This window comes from Carcharodon carcharias, chromosome 6 (assembly GCF_017639515.1).
Source record: "Carcharodon carcharias isolate sCarCar2 chromosome 6, sCarCar2.pri, whole genome shotgun sequence".
In the NCBI taxonomy this organism is placed as follows: Eukaryota; Metazoa; Chordata; class Chondrichthyes; order Lamniformes; family Lamnidae; genus Carcharodon; species Carcharodon carcharias.
In genome coordinates this window covers 154,350,211-154,370,802 of record NC_054472.1, presented here as the reverse complement: position 1 = coordinate 154,370,802, position 20,592 = coordinate 154,350,211, and the positions used below count along the sequence as shown (strand labels likewise).

The following is a 20,592-nucleotide window of genomic DNA, read 5'->3' as shown; positions in this document are numbered from 1 at the left end:
CAACACACATTCTGCAATTCTGCCTATTTTACTATTAGAACTAAAAATGATCACATGTTTACAATTACAAACACATAACTATTCAGTCTGTTATATACGTCTTTACATTCACATTCTGTACTGATTAAGTCTCAGAAATTGCCGTCATCTTAAGAAAGTAGCCTTGCATCATTTCAGATGTTTACTGTCTGCAGTAAAACTGCAACATTTTAAAAAATTCCTTCCTGGGCTGTAGGCGGCACTGACAATGCCAGTATTTGTTGCTCATCGCAAATTGCCCTTGAGCTGAGTGGCTTTCTAGACCATTTCAGAGGGCATTTCAGAGTCAACCACATTGCTGTGGGTCTGGAATCACATGTAGGCCAGACCAGGTAAGGATGGCAGATTTCCTTCCCTGAAGGACATTAGTGAACCAGATGGGTTTTTACAACCATCAAAGATTAGTTTCATGACCTTCATTACAGAGACTAGCTTCATATTCCAGATTTTTTAACAGAATTTAAACTTCACCAGCTGCCATTATAGAATTTGAACCAGTGTCCCCAGAGCATTAGCCTGTCACTCTGGATTACTGGTCTAGTGACATTACCAGGACGCCATCATCTCCCCATAAAGTTGTTTTTTTATACTGGCAGAGTTTAAATTAGATTCCGGCATCCACAATTTGGTTCTCTGCATCCACCCAAGGGGGTAGGCGTGGCCTCGCTTTAACATCCTGCCTGAAAGGCAACACCTCCAATAATGCAGCACTCCCTCAATATTGTACTGGAGTCAGCCTTCAACCCACAACCTTGTGACTCAGAAGCGACAGTGCTACCAAATGAGCCGCGGCTAAGAAATACTTGAAGGGAAAAAGTTTACAGGGCTATAGGGAAAGAACAGAGGAGTAGAATTGATTGGATAGATCTGCCAAAGAGACAACACAGGTACGATGGGCTGAATGGTCCCGTGTTGTAGCATTTCATGGTCTATGATTCTGAGAAGCAAACTTTAAAAAGTGCACTTTTTAAAATCTTCATTGTGAATGCCAGCTAGCTCTTTAGTAACATCGAATTTAAAAAACCACTGGACATTAGCAAACATAGCTTTAGTCCCCCTGACTAGAGAGGAGCATAAAGCCGGAAGTATTTAATGGCAGCTTTAAACTGCCACCAGTAGTGTAACAGCAGCTTTCATTGGGAAGGTGGGTTTTGTCTGTTAATATAAATTCTGATTGGCAATATTCCAAACTCAGCTAGTCCCTAAACTCAATAATTATCTGGTCAAGGTTCATAAATGCCAAATAAAAAAAAATAATGCTGCAGCAGAAATGCAAATAAGTTCACCGAGCTAGAAGGAAGGCTGAGCAATGAAAATACCCTATGACGTCACTTCTTTTACACCACATTCATACTACAAAGGTGAAGTATTCAGTTGGGAAAATGCTGAGTGTCTGGTAAAATCTCATTATTTTCTTCAATTACACAACATTCTACTTAATTAAGGACAGATAGTCCAAACAAACAAATTGACAGAAAGTTTCAAAAGTACCATTATTTGTGATGGACACTGATCATCTAAGGCTTTCTTACAGCAATTTTTTTTTTCTTGACTCATGTAATCTGGGTATGTGACTTGACAGCCAAAGTCATCAGCCAACAAAAAGCCCTGTTCAAACTGGTAGAAATACACTGAAGGTGGATCATATCTGTCTAAAAGTGCTACTCTTTTAAAATAAATTTTAAGTTGACTATGTTCCATTTGGCTTCCTTGTGCTCTTCAGGTGGTTGTTCACTTCATTCTCCATTATTTCTCTACCTACCACTTCCCTCCCCCACACCCCACAGAGTCTTCAATCCCCTCCTTCTTAATCCCAAAGTAGTCAGTACATCCGGAATGAACATTACCTCCCACACCCATACGGTCACCTGCTGCACACTTCAATTTCCAGCATGGCCCCCATTTCAAAGTTCCATCATTGACTGCCTTCTTTTTCCCTTTATCATGTTGCCTTATGGTAATGAGGAAGAATTCTGTATAAAAAGCAGCCAATGCAATTCTGATTCAACTGCATTTCAGTAGAAGCTGTCAGTCCTGGATGAATTCCCACATTGATGTTGCCTACATGCAGAAATTAATTGTGGCAGAAGGTTATTTGATTTCTGCACAAGTCCTACTTGAGGTGTCAAAGCAAGTTTGCAGATTATGGGAAGTAGGCAAATTCTTCATCTCTAATCTTGCCTGATTAGCCATCTCAAAACAAAGGCACAATGGGGCAGAAATTCAGTGGGGCAAAAACAGAATGCTACACCTGAAATTATGCCCAGTCATGCACCCATCTTGCCAACTCCTAAATTTCCTACCAATCTCATTAGCACATGTCAGAATGTAAAAGTAGGAACATACAAACAGAAATCAGCACAAAGAATCGGGTTTCAAGGCAACCACCAAAAGTTCACCACATATTCCTTTTTTAAGCATGAGAATTTAAGTTTCAATTCTTTAACAGATAAACATTGCATTGAATGATGAAATAAGTAATGAGATGTGTATTTAAATTAACAAAAAATGGGGTGTGTTGAAAAAACTAAGGCTCAAAGATAAAGTCCCTGGTCTGGATGGATTGCATTCACGTTTTTTTTAAAAAAGGCAATCAAGCCAGCAGATAGCAGGAGCATGTTTAATAATTTGTTAAAAAAAAAGTATAGCGCCAGACGACTGGTAGATAGCTAATGTAATTCCTATATTTAAGGGGCGCTGAATACGTTCAGGGAATTACAGACCTGTCAGCTTAATATTAGTGGTAGGAAAAACAATGGGATCCTTACTAAAGGAGATAATAGAAGAACACCTAGAAATGAGATATAATAATGAATAGCCAACATGGATCTCAAAAGGGAAAATCTTGCCTGACCAGTCTTTGTGATTTATCTTTGACATTAACACAGACTAGACAGTGGTAATGCAATAGATATAATTTATCTGGATTTTCAAAAGGTCTTTGATAAGATATCTCATCATAGGCTAACGAATAAGGTTAGAGAATGTGGAGTCAAGGGACATGGGGGGGATGGACTGCTAGCTGGCTTCAAGATAAAAAAAAGCAGAGAGTAGGAGCAAAGGGTAGGTATTCAGAGTAGCAGAAAGTGGGAAGTGATGTTCCACAAGTATCAGTGCTGGGATCACTACTGTTCACAATTTACATCAACAATTTGGACTTTGGAATCAAAACACAATTTCTAAATTTGGATACATCAAAGGGGGGGGGGGGTGCAGGGGGAAGGATAGTCAATACTGAGGAAGATTGCAACATGTTACAGGAGGACATTAATAAACTTGCAGAATGGGCAAATAATTGGTAAATGAAGTTCAACACAGATAAATGGGAGGTAGTACAATTTGGTAGGAGGAATAGGGAGCTCACTTATTAATTGGAAGGTGCAAGTCTAAGCAGGGTCGAGTAACAAAGCCATCAAAGTATAAATAGATAAAGTTGAGTCACAGGTTAGCAAGACCATAAAAAAAGAAAATCAAGCACAAGGCTTTGTTTCTAGAGGGACAGAATTAAGTTATGCTGAAGCAGTACTGAGCCATGGTTAGACCACTTTGGGCTACTGCGTAAAAAAACTTGTACTTTTAATTTAGTGCATATATTTGCTGCTTCAATTGTATCTGCTCTACACTGGGCAGACAAAGTGCAGATTAGGTGACAACCTTGTGGAACACCTCCACTCAGTCTGCAAGCATGATCCTGAACATCGTGTCGCTTGTCATTTTAATTTTCCGCCTTGCTCCCATGCTGACGACTTTATAGCCTTCCAGATTCAACACTGAGTTCACCGATTTCAAACTGCAACCTCTGCCCCCATTTTCTTCGCAGATTTTGGTTTTATCTTCTCTTTCACTTGTTTTTGCTGTTCATCATTCGCCTTTTGTTTCGATGACACATCTTTTGTTTCTTTACTTGTCCTCCACCACTCTCGTCGTCCTTGCACCCTTTTTCATTTAGTCGTCTCCCCTTCTACCCTGTTCCAGGCCTTCCTTTTTTTTCCCTCACCCTCACACCTTTCACCTGCTTAAAACCTATTACATTTTTAACTTTTTCCGGTTCTAATTAAAGGACACAGACCTGAAACATTTAACTGTTTCTCTCTCCACAGGTGCTGCCGGACCTGTTGAGTGTTTCCAGTTTTTATTATGGAAACTACCTTTTTACAGTGAAGACCAAAAATGTTGGAAGAATGCTTAATTACAGTGCTTATATTTATATTTATATTCAGGCCGTTCCAAAGCACTTTTTAAAAATTCTTATTCATGGGACGTGGGCATGATTGGCTAGGCTAGCTGTTTTTATTGTCCATTCCTAATTGCCCTTGAGAAAGCAGTGGTGAGGCACTGCATTGAACCACTGCAGTCCATGTGGAATAGGTACACCCACAGCAGCTGTGTACAATGAACCTCTATTCAGATCCGCCCATTCCACCTTTAAATATCAGAAATAAAGTGCCACTCAATCTGATCTTGTTTTCACTTCAGGGTTTGCCGAAACCATGCAGCTGATGTTAATTTCATGTAGAGCACACAATCACTTTATAGAAGCCGGATTTAGGCTTGGCCTAAATAGCCAAGTGGTTATGGTACTGGGTTTGTAACCCCCAGATCAAGAGTTCAAATCTCACAATGGCAAACTATGAAACAATGTAACTTCATCTGAAATAGATGGAAACAGGTTTACTCAAAAGAGTATCAAGAGTTCAAATCTCACAATGGCAAACTATGGAACAATGTGACTTCATCTGAAACAGATGGAAACAGGTTATTTAAAAGATTATCAAGAGTGAAATTTTCACAATGGCAAACTATGAAACAATGTAAAACAAAATCAAGAGTGAAATCTCACAATGGCAAACTATGAAACAATGTAACTTCATCTGAATAGGAACAGATGGAAACGTGTTTGTACTCGAAAGAGTTACACTATGCACTAACTATAGAAGCCGGATTTAAATATGTTAATGACAGACTATGACAAGACACTTGGACGTTCTGACATCTGATGGGTGACTATACTTAATATGAAATATGCAAACTGTACTGAGGGAGTGTTTCATATGAGACATTAAAATCCAGGCTCTCCCTATCCATTCAGGTGCAAGTAAAAGATTCCATGACACTGTTCTGTAGACGACCAGATAAGTTCTCCACGGTATCCTGACCAATGTTTATTCCTCAACTAGCATGACTAAAAAGAGATTATATAGTCATTATCACATTGCTGTTTGTGGAACCCTTCTCTGTGCAATTTGGCTACCATGTTTCTTACTCTACAACAGTAATTACATGTCAAAGAGTACTTCATTGCCTGTAAAGATTGGGAATTCTGCACAGATTAACTCACTTCCCGACTCCCCAAAGCCTGTCCACCAGCTACAAGACAAAAGTCAGGAGTGAATCAGAATACCTTCCACTTTCCTGACCAGTGCAGCTCCAACAACAGTCAAGAAGCTGGACACATTCCAGGACAAATCAGCTCCCTCGATTGGCACCTTATTCACCAATTTCAACATCCACTCCTTCAACCACCACTGCACAGTGGCAGCAGTATGTACCATCTACAAGATGCACTGCAGCAACTCACCAAGGCTCCTTAAAAGCACCTGCAAAACCCACAACCTCTACCTCCAAGGACAAGAGCAGCAGTTGCATGGGATCACCACTGCAATTTCCCCTCCAAGCCACACACCACCCTGACTTGGAAGTATATTGCCATTCTTTCACTGTCGCTGGATCAAAATCCTGGAACTGCAATAAGGAATGTTCCACATGTGCCATAATAACCCAATAGATTGGGTTCATGCGGGTACTCATAGCAACAACTTTAATTTGAAGGAAGGTGAGTGGAGTTGAAAAAGAAGCTTTCAATGTGAGAACAAACTCAGACAGGTGGAGGAGGGAGACTGGCTGGACCTCCATTCAAAGAAGCAGAGAGCTCTGGGGCCATCCTAGTAGGGGATGGAGGCGTAAAGAGATTAGACGTCCATGGTGTGACGACAGTGGATTACAGCCCAATTATAGGTATATTGAACCGTTAAGGGAGACATGGTTTTTAAAATGACATACAAACAAAAGTTGGCCGAGAATGTAAAGTAACCACTTTCTGGAAAATTCCTATATGGATTATACTTGACCGACTGGTCCAGAGAGACCATGGAATGTCGCATTTGAAAAGGTGTCAAGGCCTACTTCAGATAGAAACACTTGAAAGGAAGAGATGAAATGCAAAGGGCTGAACTTTAATCTCCTGTGGTTACGGAGACAATGGAGACTGCCACTTCTCAGCAAAACAACCAAAACCATCTCCTGTTGAGTTTAAAACTCAATGGGGAAATGATCCGAGTTGAAAGAAAACAGACTCTTCCCTTCCAGGAATACACAAGGAAATGGGTTAAAAGGCTAGCTGCATGCCTGATCTGTGTGTTCTAGTTCTGGTGTGCTAGTGAGAGTCACAGCAGAAGATGATCGACTGGATGCTGATCGACTGGATGCTGATCGACTGGATGCTGATCGACTGGATGCTGATCGACTGGATGCTGATCGACTGGATGCTGATCGACTGGATGCTGATCGACTGGATGCTGATCGACTGGATGCTGATCGACTGGATGCTGATCGACTGGATGCTGATCGACTGGATGCTGATCGACTGGATGCTGATCGACTGGATGCTGATCGACTGGATGCTGATCGACTGGATGCTGATCGACTGGATGCTGATCGACTGGATGCTGATCGACTGGATGCTGATCGACTGGATGCTGATCGACTGGATGCTGATCGACTGGATGCTGATCGACTGGATGCTGATCGACTGGATGCTGATCGACTGGATGCTGATCGACTGGATGCTGATCGACTGGATGCTGATCGACTGGATGCTGATCGACTGGATGCTGATCGACTGGATGCTGATCGACTGGATGCTGATCGACTGGATGCTGATCGACTGGATGCTGATCGACTGGATGCTGATCGACTGGATGCTGATCGACTGGATGCTGATCGACTGGATGCTGATCGACTGGATGCTGATCGACTGGATGCTGATCGACTGGATGCTGATCGACTAGATGCTGATCGACTAGATGCTGACATACCTCCAGCAATAGACTTGGATTGAATAGACTTCCCATGTCATATCTTTAATGAGATTCGTAGCAATACTAAGTCCTTGAAATCTCCATTAGAAAACATGGTAAAATTCTGGCTTAAACGGTCCTTCTTTCTTCATTTATATAAAGGGTCACACCAGTGTCAAATTCCTACAAAATTAACCACAGGCTTTTTCCTTCCTGTTACAATGGCTACTGAAGATAGATTAGTATATTACTGTCTCTAATGTATTTACAGCTCTTATTTCTCATCCTCCTGCTACCCGCTCCGTTACATCATACGAAAACACAATATTACACTGACGGTACCCAACACTACCTCACAGCTTTTGATTCTTTCACCATCACTAGATTATTAGACTGTTGTTCAACATTCTGTACTGGATGAGCAGTAATTTCCTCCAATTAAATATTGAAAAGGCCAAATTCATTGTCTTCAGTCCCGCTACAAATTCCATTTCCTAGCTACTGACTTTCCCTGGAAACTGGCTAAGGCTGAACCCTGGTATTAAATTTGACCCCGAGATGAACTTCTGGCCTCATATCTACTATTAAAAACATCTATTTCCACCCCACAACAGTAACATCCAAGCCAACCCTGCCTCAGTTCATTTGCTCCTTAGACTCTCATTCATGACTTTGTTATCTCTAGCCATTACTACTCCAGTGCCCTCCTCCCTGCCCTCCCAAATTCTACCATCTATACATTTGAGTTCATCTAAAACTCTGTTGCCAGTGTTCTTACTTGCCCAAGTCCTGCGCTCAGCAGCTTTTAATGACTTCCGGTTAAGCAACGATTCCATCTTTACTTTAAAATTCCTCCATGGCTTCGCCCCTCGCCATCTCTATAACGTCCTCCGGCCTCAAATCTCCGATTATGTGTTCCACCATCGGTGGTTGCGATTTCAGCTGCCTAACCCTCAGCTCTATAATTCCCATCTTAAACCGCTGTCTCTCGACCTGTCTTTTCTCCTTTAAGATACTCTTTGGAAGCTTTTGGTCACCTGCTCTAATTTCACCTTGCGGCTCAGCGTCAAATTTTGCTTTATAGTACTTCTGTGAATCACTTGGGACATTAAAATACACTACATAAATACCAGTTATTTTTGCTGTTGTCCTGAAAGTATAATATTTCTCAAATTATAAAAATACTAATTTTCCTTTTTTTTAATCTACAAAAGTTTCCACTGATCTCAGAAAAACCATTTGAAGGCTCCAAATTTAAGACAACTTGTACTTTGCTGCAAATGATGTAAATTGCACTCCTAAATAATAGTTTAAAATTAAAGAGGGGAAAAATAGGGAGGAGGCTCTCAATGCTGATACCAAGGTAAGGCAAGGCTTCAAATAGGCTGTCCTCCATCACGTACCAATGTTTCAATATGCTTCAAAGATATTCACAGGCAGTAAATGCTTTGGGCCATCTTGAGGTCGAGAAAGAGGTTATGTAAACGCAAGTCTTTCCTTCATACGGTTTTCTTCCTCCCTTTTTTGCATCACACTGAAAACAAAACTCATTGCACCAACTACTCTAATTCTCTTTCTCCTGGGAGTTCAAAAACATAGAAGTCCTTGTGGCAAAAATTAAGTATTTTGTTCAACAGCATAACTCCTTTCACTCTCTGACAGTACAAGGGTTATAGCCAGCTTAACTCACAAAGATCACATGCTGGCTTAACTCCACACAACCATTGCAACAACTGGTTTGTTTGACACTGATACATAGGGTTAGGCAGGAGAGTGCAAGTCACTCAATTCAAATACAAACCTCTTGAAATTGATTCAAATATGCGGTTAAAAAAGAGTTATTTAATTTAACATGGTCCATGTTACTTTTTTGGAAAATATTATCAGTGTATCTTTTTCAAATTCATTACTCTGTAACTTGGAAGAGATAAAATCCAGGTAATTTTTATAAACGGTGTGAAAGGAAAATAACCTACTCTAAGAACATTACATATATCATTGTTCTATACAACAGTTGAGCAGTATTTTCTACCACATAAAGAGCTAAGTTTAACAATTTAAAAATAAATATATGTTCTGCTAATATGCACTTCTTTTACTGTTTAAAAAAAAATTTTGGCAGTTAAGTCCTGTAGTATTATTTTGACATCTTTCCAAAGACAATAAAAGGTCACACAGGCATGAATTAAGTCAACTAGCTGCAATAAACCAAACAGTGTCCTTTGTTCGAGGGATGCTACAAATTTATATCAATAGGTGGGTAGTCTAAAAACATAGAAGTCTAAGATATCAAGAGCAAGAATAAGAAATCCTCCAAAATACAACCCTTTTCACTCAGATTTACAGGCTTTTAAAACCCATGACATTAGCTGTAATTTCAATCACATCACCTTTCTTTCCAACCTTGGTTTGTATTGCTGGCCCTCCATCTAGCAAAACCATGCTTAAAAACTGTTTCATACCTGATCAGGCACATGGTGGCTTCCAATACCATCTTCCAGCATTTCTGAACCGTCTCCACTCACAGCTTTTGATGCCAATAGACCTGCAGAACAGACAAGTTGTGTACACATTTATGAAACAACCCCACTGTCAACATATTTACTCACTTCCAACAAAGTATAAGACAAGCAAAATCATTAAAACAATTTTAATGTCCCATGTTTCATTAAATCTTCAAAGGGATCTGAATTATTGGCAAAAAAATCCACAGATGAGATGACAAAGTTCTTTATGCTATAGTGATTATGATCTGGAATGCATTTGCTGAATGGTAATGGAAGTAGATTCATTAGTAACTTAATTGCAGGGCTACGTGGGGAAAAAAGTAATTCAACAACATTTGCAAAGATCTGGTACAGGCATGATGAACTGAATGGCCTCCTTCTGCGCAATAAGGCTTTATGTTGATGAAAGAACAGGGCGTCAACTTTTCAAACAGCTCAGATGGACTCAATCATGATACAGTCAAGCTGTAGCAACTGTCTACAATGCCAAGTAAAAACTTGGCCGCCTACATTACAACAATAACTGCACTCAAAAGTACTTCATTTACTGTAAAGGACTTTAGGATGTCACTTGGTCGTAAAAGATGTGATAAAAATCCAAGTCTTCCTTTCTTCTTGGTTTTGATGCTGAATAACAATGAAGCCTGATAGTGTTATATCTATGACAATTGAGTCAATCTCCAGCTCTGATATCTAATGGGCTGAAAAGATTAGATTCTGAGCCAGATCAAATCCAAATGATAATTCTAGAGTAGTTGCTCTCTCCTCCAAAATAAGATGTGGCAGAGAAAAAAAATGCACAAAATATTGTAGTTAGGAAAAAAAGGGGCAGAGAATGGAATAAGGAACACTATTTATGAAAGATACCGATAAAAATGCACCAAAAGAAAATGGAGAGGAAAACAGATTCTTTTCTGCAGACATCAGAATTCCCAAGTAAACTTGACCAATTTCATCAACATAAAGAAGTGGTTTTGCTTGATAATGGCCTTTTTGTACATTATAGGCAAGGCCACTGTTTTTCCATGTTTGTGTAAAAATTGAGAAAATTGCAGACCACCAAATAAAAAAGCTCCAATTTCTATGTAATAAAGCAGAACTACATTTATTCAATCACCATAAGCCTGGTAGCTAATAATCAAGATCATATACATATACGAATTCGAACCGTCCAGCCTGCTCCACCATTTGAAATTATCATGGCTTATCAGAACGTGGTCTCTCCCTTCCTGTCTGCTCCCTAAACCCTTCGACTCCCTTGTAAACCAAGCATCTATCAAACTCAGCCTTAAAATTATTCAATGACCTTGCCTCTACTGCTCTCTAGGGAAGAGAATTCCACAGACAAACCACCTGCTAAGACAAAACATTTTTTTCTGATCTGCCTTAAATTAATGAATTAACCTATATACTAACTCTTTGTGATTCATGTACCAGGACACCCAGATCCTTTTGTACCGCTGAGTTCTGCAATCTCCCTCCATTAAAATAGTATGCTGTTTTCTATTCTTCCTGCCAAAGTGGACAAGTTCTCATTTCCCACATACTTCATCTGCCAAATTTTTGCCCATTCACTTAACCTATGTCTCTTTGCAGGCTCCTTATGTTCTCTTCACCACTTACCTTTCTATTTATCTTTGTTGCATCAGCAAATTTAGCAACAATACATTTGATTCCTTCATCCAAGCCACTGCTATAGATTGTAAATAGTTGAGGACCCAGCACTGATCCCTGTTGCAGTCCACTCGTTGCATCTCGCCAGCCTGTAAATAACCCATTTATGCCTACTCTGTTGCTTGTTAGCTAACCAATCCTCTATCCATGCACTTAGCACTGAACCAGCCAACCTGCACCCAAGTTCTTCGTAGTTTAGTAATTGTGCTGTGTTCCTATGGGGAAGAGGCACAGTGCCTCAAACCTGATAAACAAGCTGCCTCTTGTGAATTTCTCAACAATGTGTTTTGGAAACTCTTGAACATGTTGATGGGTTTTTAAGCACAGCAGACACCTGAATGACCAAAAGCAAAATAGGCCTCCATTTGTTTGAGGGGTGAACTACGAAATATGATTGTGCCAGAGCGATCTGAATTTTCAGTTTGTTCTAACCTGTGATTTTGTTGAGACGTGCCCTTTTCGCCTGAAATGAGCAGATAACACTGGTTTTCCTCTTCCTTGCTCCCGATGTTTCTGCTTGTCCTGAAGTCTGCTTTGGCTCATCAAAGGTCAATGGCTCAGAGTTTCCTAAGTAATATAAATTCAGCCATTAAGGTTCAACATGTCAGCACAGAATTATACTGAAATTAATTTAGATTGAAAGTTTATTTACTTTGAATAGAGGCCACTAAACTCTTACAGTGAAGTCCTTCACCGCAGTAATCACTCTGATCTTTGCCAATTAAACAGAGATCTATCCATGACATTCTTTTTAATGTCAATGCTCTCTCCTGAAAGCAATGAAGTGGTATGTTGTCATCCACCTTGCCCTAATATCTATTCCTCATGGAAACCTGCCCAACTCACTTCATTTCCCTGAAAACTCCTGAATACATATCTAATCTTGAATCCATGTTATTTATCTTCCACCAGTTAATCTTTGATCTGACAATGGCTCAGCAGGCATTATATTCTGTGGCATTTAATCATCTCTATTCTGTATTTTTCTCAAAGTCCTGATTGTGCATTTAAGAATTTTCATGCGGCTTTCTCCTCACCCTCCTTCCGTACACCACTGCTAAGTGTTGACTCCTTGAAACTCCACAGGTGTTGCTTGCCCTTTGCCCAAACCAACCGCCTTTTACACATCAGACCTGGACAGTGTGTGTCAGGGCAGTAGTCAATCAGAACTATACTTGTGTAAGTGCTTATACAAGTGTACTTCAAAACAACAATCCAAATCAGGCAATCCAAAAATCTTTCGGGTTATTAAACATCTAAACTGAATGTTTACTCCCTTTCACTAAGCTCACTAGCAGCTGAGCCACACGTATCTGAACTGCCTCTATTCCCTGGGAATAATGACAGAAGATGCCTCAGTGGGTTCTAGATAAATACAGCAGCAGGTTCAGGCAGACACATTAACAGATGAATCTGAAAGGGCTGCAAAGCTGACACTCATTTAAAGAGTTAGAAAAAACATCCGTGGTTTTTCCTGGATTCTTAGCCTTAATTAAGTGCCTAAATAAAATCCATTGCCATTTTTGAGAAATTCTAACAAGTGCTTTTCATCCCATCATTTCACAGTTACAAGTATAAATTTCTTGCAAAGGTTAGGTAACCTTCAGCACGAATCAATTTCAAGCTATAAAATGCTATTGTAAAGTATAAAGAGTACTTTATACTCAGTTACCTGTGTTCTTTCCTCTAGTCAAAACTAGCAGGTTCAAGCCCCACCCCAATCAGAAAGACATAATTTAGGCAGATGCTCTGCTGTTGTATTGAAGGAATGCTGTATTACCACAGATGCTACCTTTTGGGAGAGGCATTCAATTCAGGTTAGCTAGTCATATCTCTCATTTGCCTGGATAGAAATTGATTTCCACCTTTGCCTACAGAAAATAAAAGCAAAACTACTACAGAGGCTGGAAATCTAAAATCAAATTGGTGGAAACATTCAGGAGGCCAGTGTTATTAATTGCCTGAAAATTAAGCGCTCTGGGATAGCCCAAGAACATGAAAGCTACTGAGTAAATGCAAATTCTCTCTCTATATTGGAATGTTTTTGATGCCTTCAGCTGCCTTGGCCACAGAACTCTGGCATTCTCTCTCTAAACCTAAACTGAGTGTATTGCTTCTGTCGAGGATAAACATCAACAGGGATCGACTGGGTTGAATGGGTCATTACTGTGCTGTAAATTTATTTAAATAGTAACTAGTTCATAGTTCCTAATTCCTAGGATCTAATTCAATTGTGTTCTAGGCAACAAAACAAAAAGTGCCATTTAAAAATTATTAATTTGCTTTCAGTTGCCTAGGGCCCAAGTTCTGGAATTTGCTCCCTCAACCTCACCACCTCGGTACCTCTACTCCTTTATGTCACATCTTAAACCTAACCCACCGACTAATCTTTTGGTCATCTATCCCAATATCTCTCTACATGACTTAATGTTAAATTTTGTCGAAAATACTACTATGTTAAAAGAACAATATAAATGCAAGTTATTGTTATACTAACCTGAGATAGCAACAGATGCAGGCCCTTCTGGTTTTTTGCATGCTTCATCTTCTGTCTCTTTAACTTCTAACATCGCTCTCTCTTTTTTGAAGTGGGATCCTCTCCCCATTTTTCTCTCCACTTTTTCCTTATTAACTCGGTGCTTACTGACTGTCTTGTTCTTTGCAGCGGCTGCTGCTGTAGCAGCTTTAACAAGAGCTAACCAGTCCTGTAAAGAAAATATTCCATCATTCAGAATCATTTCTTTAGAAAGAGAAAACAAGCTTGTGTCTGCAAGATTATCCACCAATATTTCAAGTTGAATCTCTGGGGTAGCTGATTTTGAGTGCAGTGGCAAAGGTAATACAAATGGCCTCTGTGCCCTGGTTCACAAGGGAAACATCAGCCAGATCTCACATTCCTTATTGCTATCCAATGACCATAGCTGGAGACGCACATGTGCTTTACTTTAAGACAGAACAGGGCTTGCCTCAATTACTCGGTACTGGATAACCATCACCATCAGTGGAACCACACTTCAAAACATTAAGGGGCAACACATTCAGAGTCGGAGAGAACAGGTAAAAAAATGAGCACCATTGTGTTTTCCAGTTTATCATAATACATGTGGTTCAGTAGAGAAGGACCCCTATCAGGTCTGGCTTATGTGTGACTCCAGAAACACACTACATACTTGACTCTTAATGAAGTAAATTAGGGTTGAACAACAAATGCCACCTCATTAGTATCACTCAAAGCTCAAGATCTAATAGAAAAATGGTCAAGACCATTGACTGACAAGGTCAGTGAAAAGTTATAAACATCCTGGTTACTGTTTTTTTAAAAATCACTGGGGACCTTTGTATATCAAATGACAGCCTTAGATTCTTTGCACAGTTTTACCCTGAAAAAAATGTAATACAGTACAATATGGCAGAGAAAAGTTATGGGAAGAAATAAATTCTAATTTGTACATATTATCATTAATATTATTATTTACATTATTAGATACACATAAGCAGTTTGCTCATTTCATAATGGCAAGAGAATTACATTGTGCAATACTTTATACTGTTGCTTAGGGGAAGCTGTGCCCCTTCAGGGATCATGAAGTTAAGCTTCCAAGTCATCAGATCCCAGATGTTTTAGAGTCCAATGAGGAAACTGTGCGGGGTGAGGTTAACTGCCTTTCTTTCAAAACTAAGTGATCATTACAAACCTATTGTCGCAGGTAATGACATTGAAATAGCAGAAATATTGAAGTTAATTCACATCAGCATTCACAAGGGCGACTAACAGACAGACATGCCATCAGAAGAAATCAAATAAGAAATAATGATATTTAAAATTGAAAGTGAGGAGATTAATAAACTAATCAAGTTTAAAAAGGCTAATAATAAAGGTCTAGTTGGATTGCATCCACACATATTAAAAGTTAGGGAGGAAATTGCAGAGACATCATTGCATATATATATATATATATATATATATATATAGAAATCACTTAGAAAAAGGAATAATGCCAAGATCTGTGCAACAGCTTCTGTGATTAATTTATTTAAAATTGTAGACAGTATAAGTTTAGGGAACTATAGAGCTTAATGCTTAGTTTAATGTCAGTGGTAGGTAACACATTGGGTCTTTGCTCAAAGTTAAAAAAGTATAATAGTCAGCATAGGTTTCAAAAGGGAAGGCCACACTTGACCGATGTTATTAAATTCTTTTGAAGTGTCAAAAAAAGTAGGTAAAGGTAATATAATTGATGTTATATAATCTGTAGGACATCTCGTGACACAGTTGGTAGTGTCCCTGCCTCTGAGCCAGAAGCTCTGGGCTCAAGTTCCGCTCCAAGGCTTGATGGGCAAAGGAAGATGTATTCATAACGTGGCCAAAATTGGAAGATCCTTCCAATATACACCAATGGCAGGCGATAAGAGCAGGACGGATTTCTGGTCAGCCATGTGATGGAAAGATATTGGAGCCTCTGCCAGCACTATCCATAGCTCTCTGCAATATGCATGTAAATGTTCCCACAGCAACTCTGACTCCTCCAGGGGGCCGGTTGACTCAGTTGGCTGGGTGGCCGCTGTGGATCAGATTGGTAGCTACAGCAGGGAGTTCAATCCCTAATCCGGCAGGGTGGATATGGGACCTAACTTCTCCGCCTCCTTGCCCTACCTATGGTGGAGATCATGGCAGCGTGTGTTGGACCTGCTGTAAGGCAGCAAGTTCAAGAACATATCTGAACTTTCATAGCAGACTACAGTTGTAAAGTTAGAGTACAAGTAGCAGAATACATTGCAAGCTATACAGAAAATAGTTATAGGTAGTTAATCAGATTGGCAAAAGGTAAGAGATGGTGTAACATGGGGATCTGTGCTGGAGCTACTGTTGTTTACCATTTACATAGATTATTTGGACGGAGCAATCAGAAGTACCATATCAAAATTTGCGGATGCCACAAAATTGGGTGTGCAGGGGTAGGGGAGGCGGAGGGTTGTAGTTAATGCAATGGAAGGCCATGACAAAATGCAAGATGACATCAATAAATTTGCAGAATGTAATTGGAAATTGAATTTCAACACAGATAAGCAAGAGGTGGTGCATTTTGGTAGGAAGAGTAAGGACACCCTTTGATAAATAAAGAATCTAAATGGGTTACAGAAGCAAAGAGGTCCAAAGAGTCCAGATTTACAAATCATTAAAAATAGTAGCACAGGCAAATAAAGCTATATAAAATAAACCTGAGTAAAACCATACTTGAACTACTATGCATAGGTCTGGGCTCCATATTGTAAAAATAATAGAGGCATGGTAAAATGTTCAAAAAAGATTTCACAAAGATGGTGTCAGAACTGGAGAAATTATACCTATCAGGGGAAACTATTCAGCTGAGGCTCTTCTCAAATAAAACGGAAGGCTAAAGGTGAACTAATTGGCCTGTAAAATTATATAAGAATTTGATGTAAACATAAACAATTTTTTCATTGTGGGAGACTAAACTAGGTTAGCAACATATTCAATAATTACAATAGGGAATCCAGGAGAAACATTTTTACCAGCGTGGTGAGAGAATGAAAATCTTGCTACCAAAGGAAGTATTGAGGCGAATAGCAAAGTTGTATTTAGAGGCTAAATAAGCTCATGACGGAGGAACAATTAAAAGAATATACTGAGAAATTATACGCCAGTTAAGGTACAAGGGAGTTTGGCAAAGTTGGATAGTATTTATTTTAATGCAAGCAGTCTGATGAATAAGGCAGATGAGTTGAGGGCACAAATTAAAACATGGCAGTATGATGTCATTGCTATAACAGAGACATGGTTAAGAGGGGGGCAGGATTAGCAGCTCAATATTCCAGGATATCGGGTCTCCAGACAAGACAGGGAAGGAGTTAAAAGAGGGGGGGTATGGCAATATTGATCAAGGAATCAATTACAGCATTAAGGAGGGGTGACATCTTAGAAGGCTCCTCAAATGAAGCCACATGGGTAGAACTTAAAAACAAAAAAGGAGCAATCACATTGCTGGGAGTATACTATAGGCACCCAAACAGTCAGAGAGAAATAGAAGAGCAGATATGTAGGCAAATTTCGGAGAAGTGTAAAAATAATAGGGTAGTAATAGTGGGAGATTTCAACTTCCCCAACATTAACTGGATTAGTCATACTGTGATAGGTTTAGAGGGAGCGGAATTCTCAAAATGCATCCAGGAGAGCTTTTTAAGCCAGTACGTAGATGGTCTCACAAGAAAGGGGGCGGTCCTGGACTTAATTTTAGGGAATGAAGCTGCGTAAGTGGTAGAGGTATCAGCAGGGGAACATTTTTCAGATAGTGATCATAACTCCATTAGATTCAAGGTTGTTATGGAAAAGGACAAGGGTGGGCTAGAAATCAGAGTTCTAAATTGGGGGAAGACCGATTTTAATAAGATCAGATATGATTTTGCCAAAGTGGACTGGGAGTAGCTACTTTTAGGTAAATCTGCGTCAGAACAGTGGGACTCATTCAAGAAAGAAATAGGGAGAGTACAGGGCAAACATATTCCAGTAAAGATAAAGGGTGGGACCAACAAATCCAGGGAACTCTGGATACCGACAGATATACAGGATTGGATAAAGAGAAAGAGGGAGGCTTATGGCAGATACCGAGGGCTCAAAAAAACAGAAGCCCTAGAAGAGTAGAGAATGTGTAGGGGGGAAACTTATAAAGGAAATTAGGAAAGCAAAAAGGAGGCATGAAAAATCATTGGCAGGTAAAATAAAGGAAAGTCCAAAGTTATTTTACAAGTACATTAAGATTAAGAGGATAACTAGGGAAAGAGAAGGGCCCTTTAAGGACCAAAGTGGTAATTTGTGTGTGGAGCCGGAAGACGTAGGTAGGGTCCTAACGCATACTTTGTGTCAGTGTTAACAAGTGAGAGGGACGACATGGGTATGGAAATCAGGCAGAAGGACTGTGATATAATTAAAGAAATTAGCAAAGAAAAGGAGGAGGTTCTAAGTGGTCTGGCATCCTTAATGGTAGATAAATCTCCAGGCCCGGATGAAATGTGCCCCAGGCTGTTGAGTGAGGCAAGGGGGGAGATAGCAGGGGCGCTGGCAATAATTTTCAATACCCCTCTGGCCACAGGAGAGGTGCCAGAAGACTGGAGACAGCTAATGTGGTACCGTTATTCATGAACGAAGGAAGGGTTAAACCAGGGGACTGCAGGCCAGTCAGTCTAACCTCAGTAGTGAGGAAACTATTGGAAGCAACTCTGAGGGACAGAATTAATCTACACTTGGAGAAGCAGGGATTAATCAAGGATAGTCAGCATCATTTTGTTAAGGGGAGGTCATGCATGACCAATTTGATTGAATTTTTCAAAGAGATGACCAGGTGTGTAAATGAGGGCAATGCATTGGATGTAGTCTACTTGGGCTTCAGCAAGGCTTTTGATAAGGTCCCACATGGGAGACTGATAACAAAAGGTAAGAGCCCATGGGATCCATGGCAATTTAGCAAATTGGATCCAGACCAGCGGGACAGGTAGACAAGGTGGTTAAGAAGGCACAGGGGGTACTTGCCTTTATTAGCTGAGGCATAGAATATATGAGCAGGGAGGTTATGCTGGAACTGTATAAAATGCTGGTTATGCCACAGCTAGAGTATTGCGTGTAGTTCTGGAATCCACATTATAGGAAGGATGTGATTGCACTAGACAGAGTGAAGAGGAGATTTATCAGGATGTTGCCTGGGCTGGAGAGTTTTAGTTATGAGGAGAGGTTGGATAGACTGGGGTTATTTTCCCTAGAGCAGGAGATTGAGGGGGGGACATGATTGGGGTGTATAAAATTATGGAGGGCCATAGATAGGGTAGACAGGGAGGAACTTTTCCCCTTAGTGGGGGGATCAATAACCAGGGGGCATAGATTTAAGGTGAGGGGCAGGAGGCTTAGAGGGATGTGAGGAAAAAGTTTTTCACTCAGATGGTGGAGGGAATCTGGAACTCACTGCCTGAAAGGGTGGTAGAGGCAGAAACCTTCATAACATTTAAGAAGTATTTGGATGTGCACTTGCGATGCCATGGCATGCAAGGCCATGGGCCTAGTGCTGGAAAATGGGATTAGAATAGGTAGGTACTTGTTTGGTGTTCTGTTGAAGAGTCATACGGACTCGAAACATTAACTGTGTTCCTCTCCTTAGATGCTGTCACCCCTGCTGAGTTTTTCCAGGTATTTTTTGTACTTGTTTGACCGGCGCAGACTCGATGGGCCAAAGGGCCTTTTTCTGTGCTGTGGACCTCTATGACAGGGTTCGATCAAGTAGTGTGGAAGGCGGCCTGTATGCAGCACGCACACAACATTGCTCGAAGAGCATGAACCAGTTGGCCGAATGACCCCTTTCTGCGCTGTACATTCTACATAATTACTGTGGCAGACTAGCATTTGAATTAATCAGCTGCTGAATTTTTGAATGCATTTGTCTATAAATAAGTGCAACAGAAAAACACAGGAAAAGTAATATTAGGGACAGGAAATGGATAAACATGTACCTTTCTACCATAACGTTTTTCACTATAAAAGGGAAGGCCCTCCATTGTAAATTCTTTAACAAGTTGCTTTAATGAATTGTCTTTATTACAAATTTACCACAATTACTGGGCCTTCCAGAGGAGCACCAATCTTTATTGTATAGAACCACATAGATGGAGATCATTCAACCCACTGAGTATTTCCAGTTTTTTGCTCAAGTAATCGAAAGCTAATCCCACATGTCCAAAGCAAGATGCAACCTGACTCAAGATTCACCTACTTCGCAGCATATTATGCGAGCTCCTGCAAGCTCTGGTTCAACAACAGAAACAAAATTTCCAAGCAAGAGTTCAAATGCAATTTCTGTCACTGAGCCACAGCATCCCAATCCCACCTCCCTTTTTGACTGCTCAACTCATTATGATAGAAGTTGCTGGCAGTTCCAAGTTTAGTGATAACGTTACAACACTTGCTCACTTCCACCTCAGAAATGGTGCCTATGTGACAAGTTAGCCAGCCAATATGCTTATTTTATTTCCCTTAAACCTATCTGTAAGATATACACTCAGTTGTACACTGCAGTTCATTTCTAATCAAATGTCTCATGGCTCACTGAAACACAGGATACTCCCCTCCAATGCAATCAAACTAATAGAATGGATTTTTTAGAATACATAAATTAAATGCCCACAAATATTCAGGCACTATTCAAGTTTGACAGAAATGTAATGATGATTTCCAATTGTTCCCTATCCTCATGATAATAAAGAATTTTAAATGAGACACGGAGTCAGCTCTCTCC

At 40.0% G+C, this 20,592-nt stretch overlaps 1 protein-coding gene across 2 annotated transcripts in view; it reads right to left on the bottom strand.

Moving 5' to 3' along the window:
• phf20l1 (PHD finger protein 20 like 1) overlaps positions 1-20,592 on the bottom strand; it is a 126,232-nt gene that overhangs the window by 79,223 nt on the left and 26,417 nt on the right. For both annotated transcript variants that reach the window (XM_041189804.1, XM_041189805.1), the window contains exons 7-9: positions 13,794-14,001; positions 11,729-11,863; positions 9,578-9,660 (exon numbers count right to left, since the gene is read on the bottom strand). In XM_041189804.1, the coding sequence (XP_041045738.1) occupies positions 9,578-9,660; positions 11,729-11,863; positions 13,794-14,001 (426 nt within the window). The remainder of the gene's footprint in view (positions 1-9,577; positions 9,661-11,728; positions 11,864-13,793; positions 14,002-20,592) is intronic.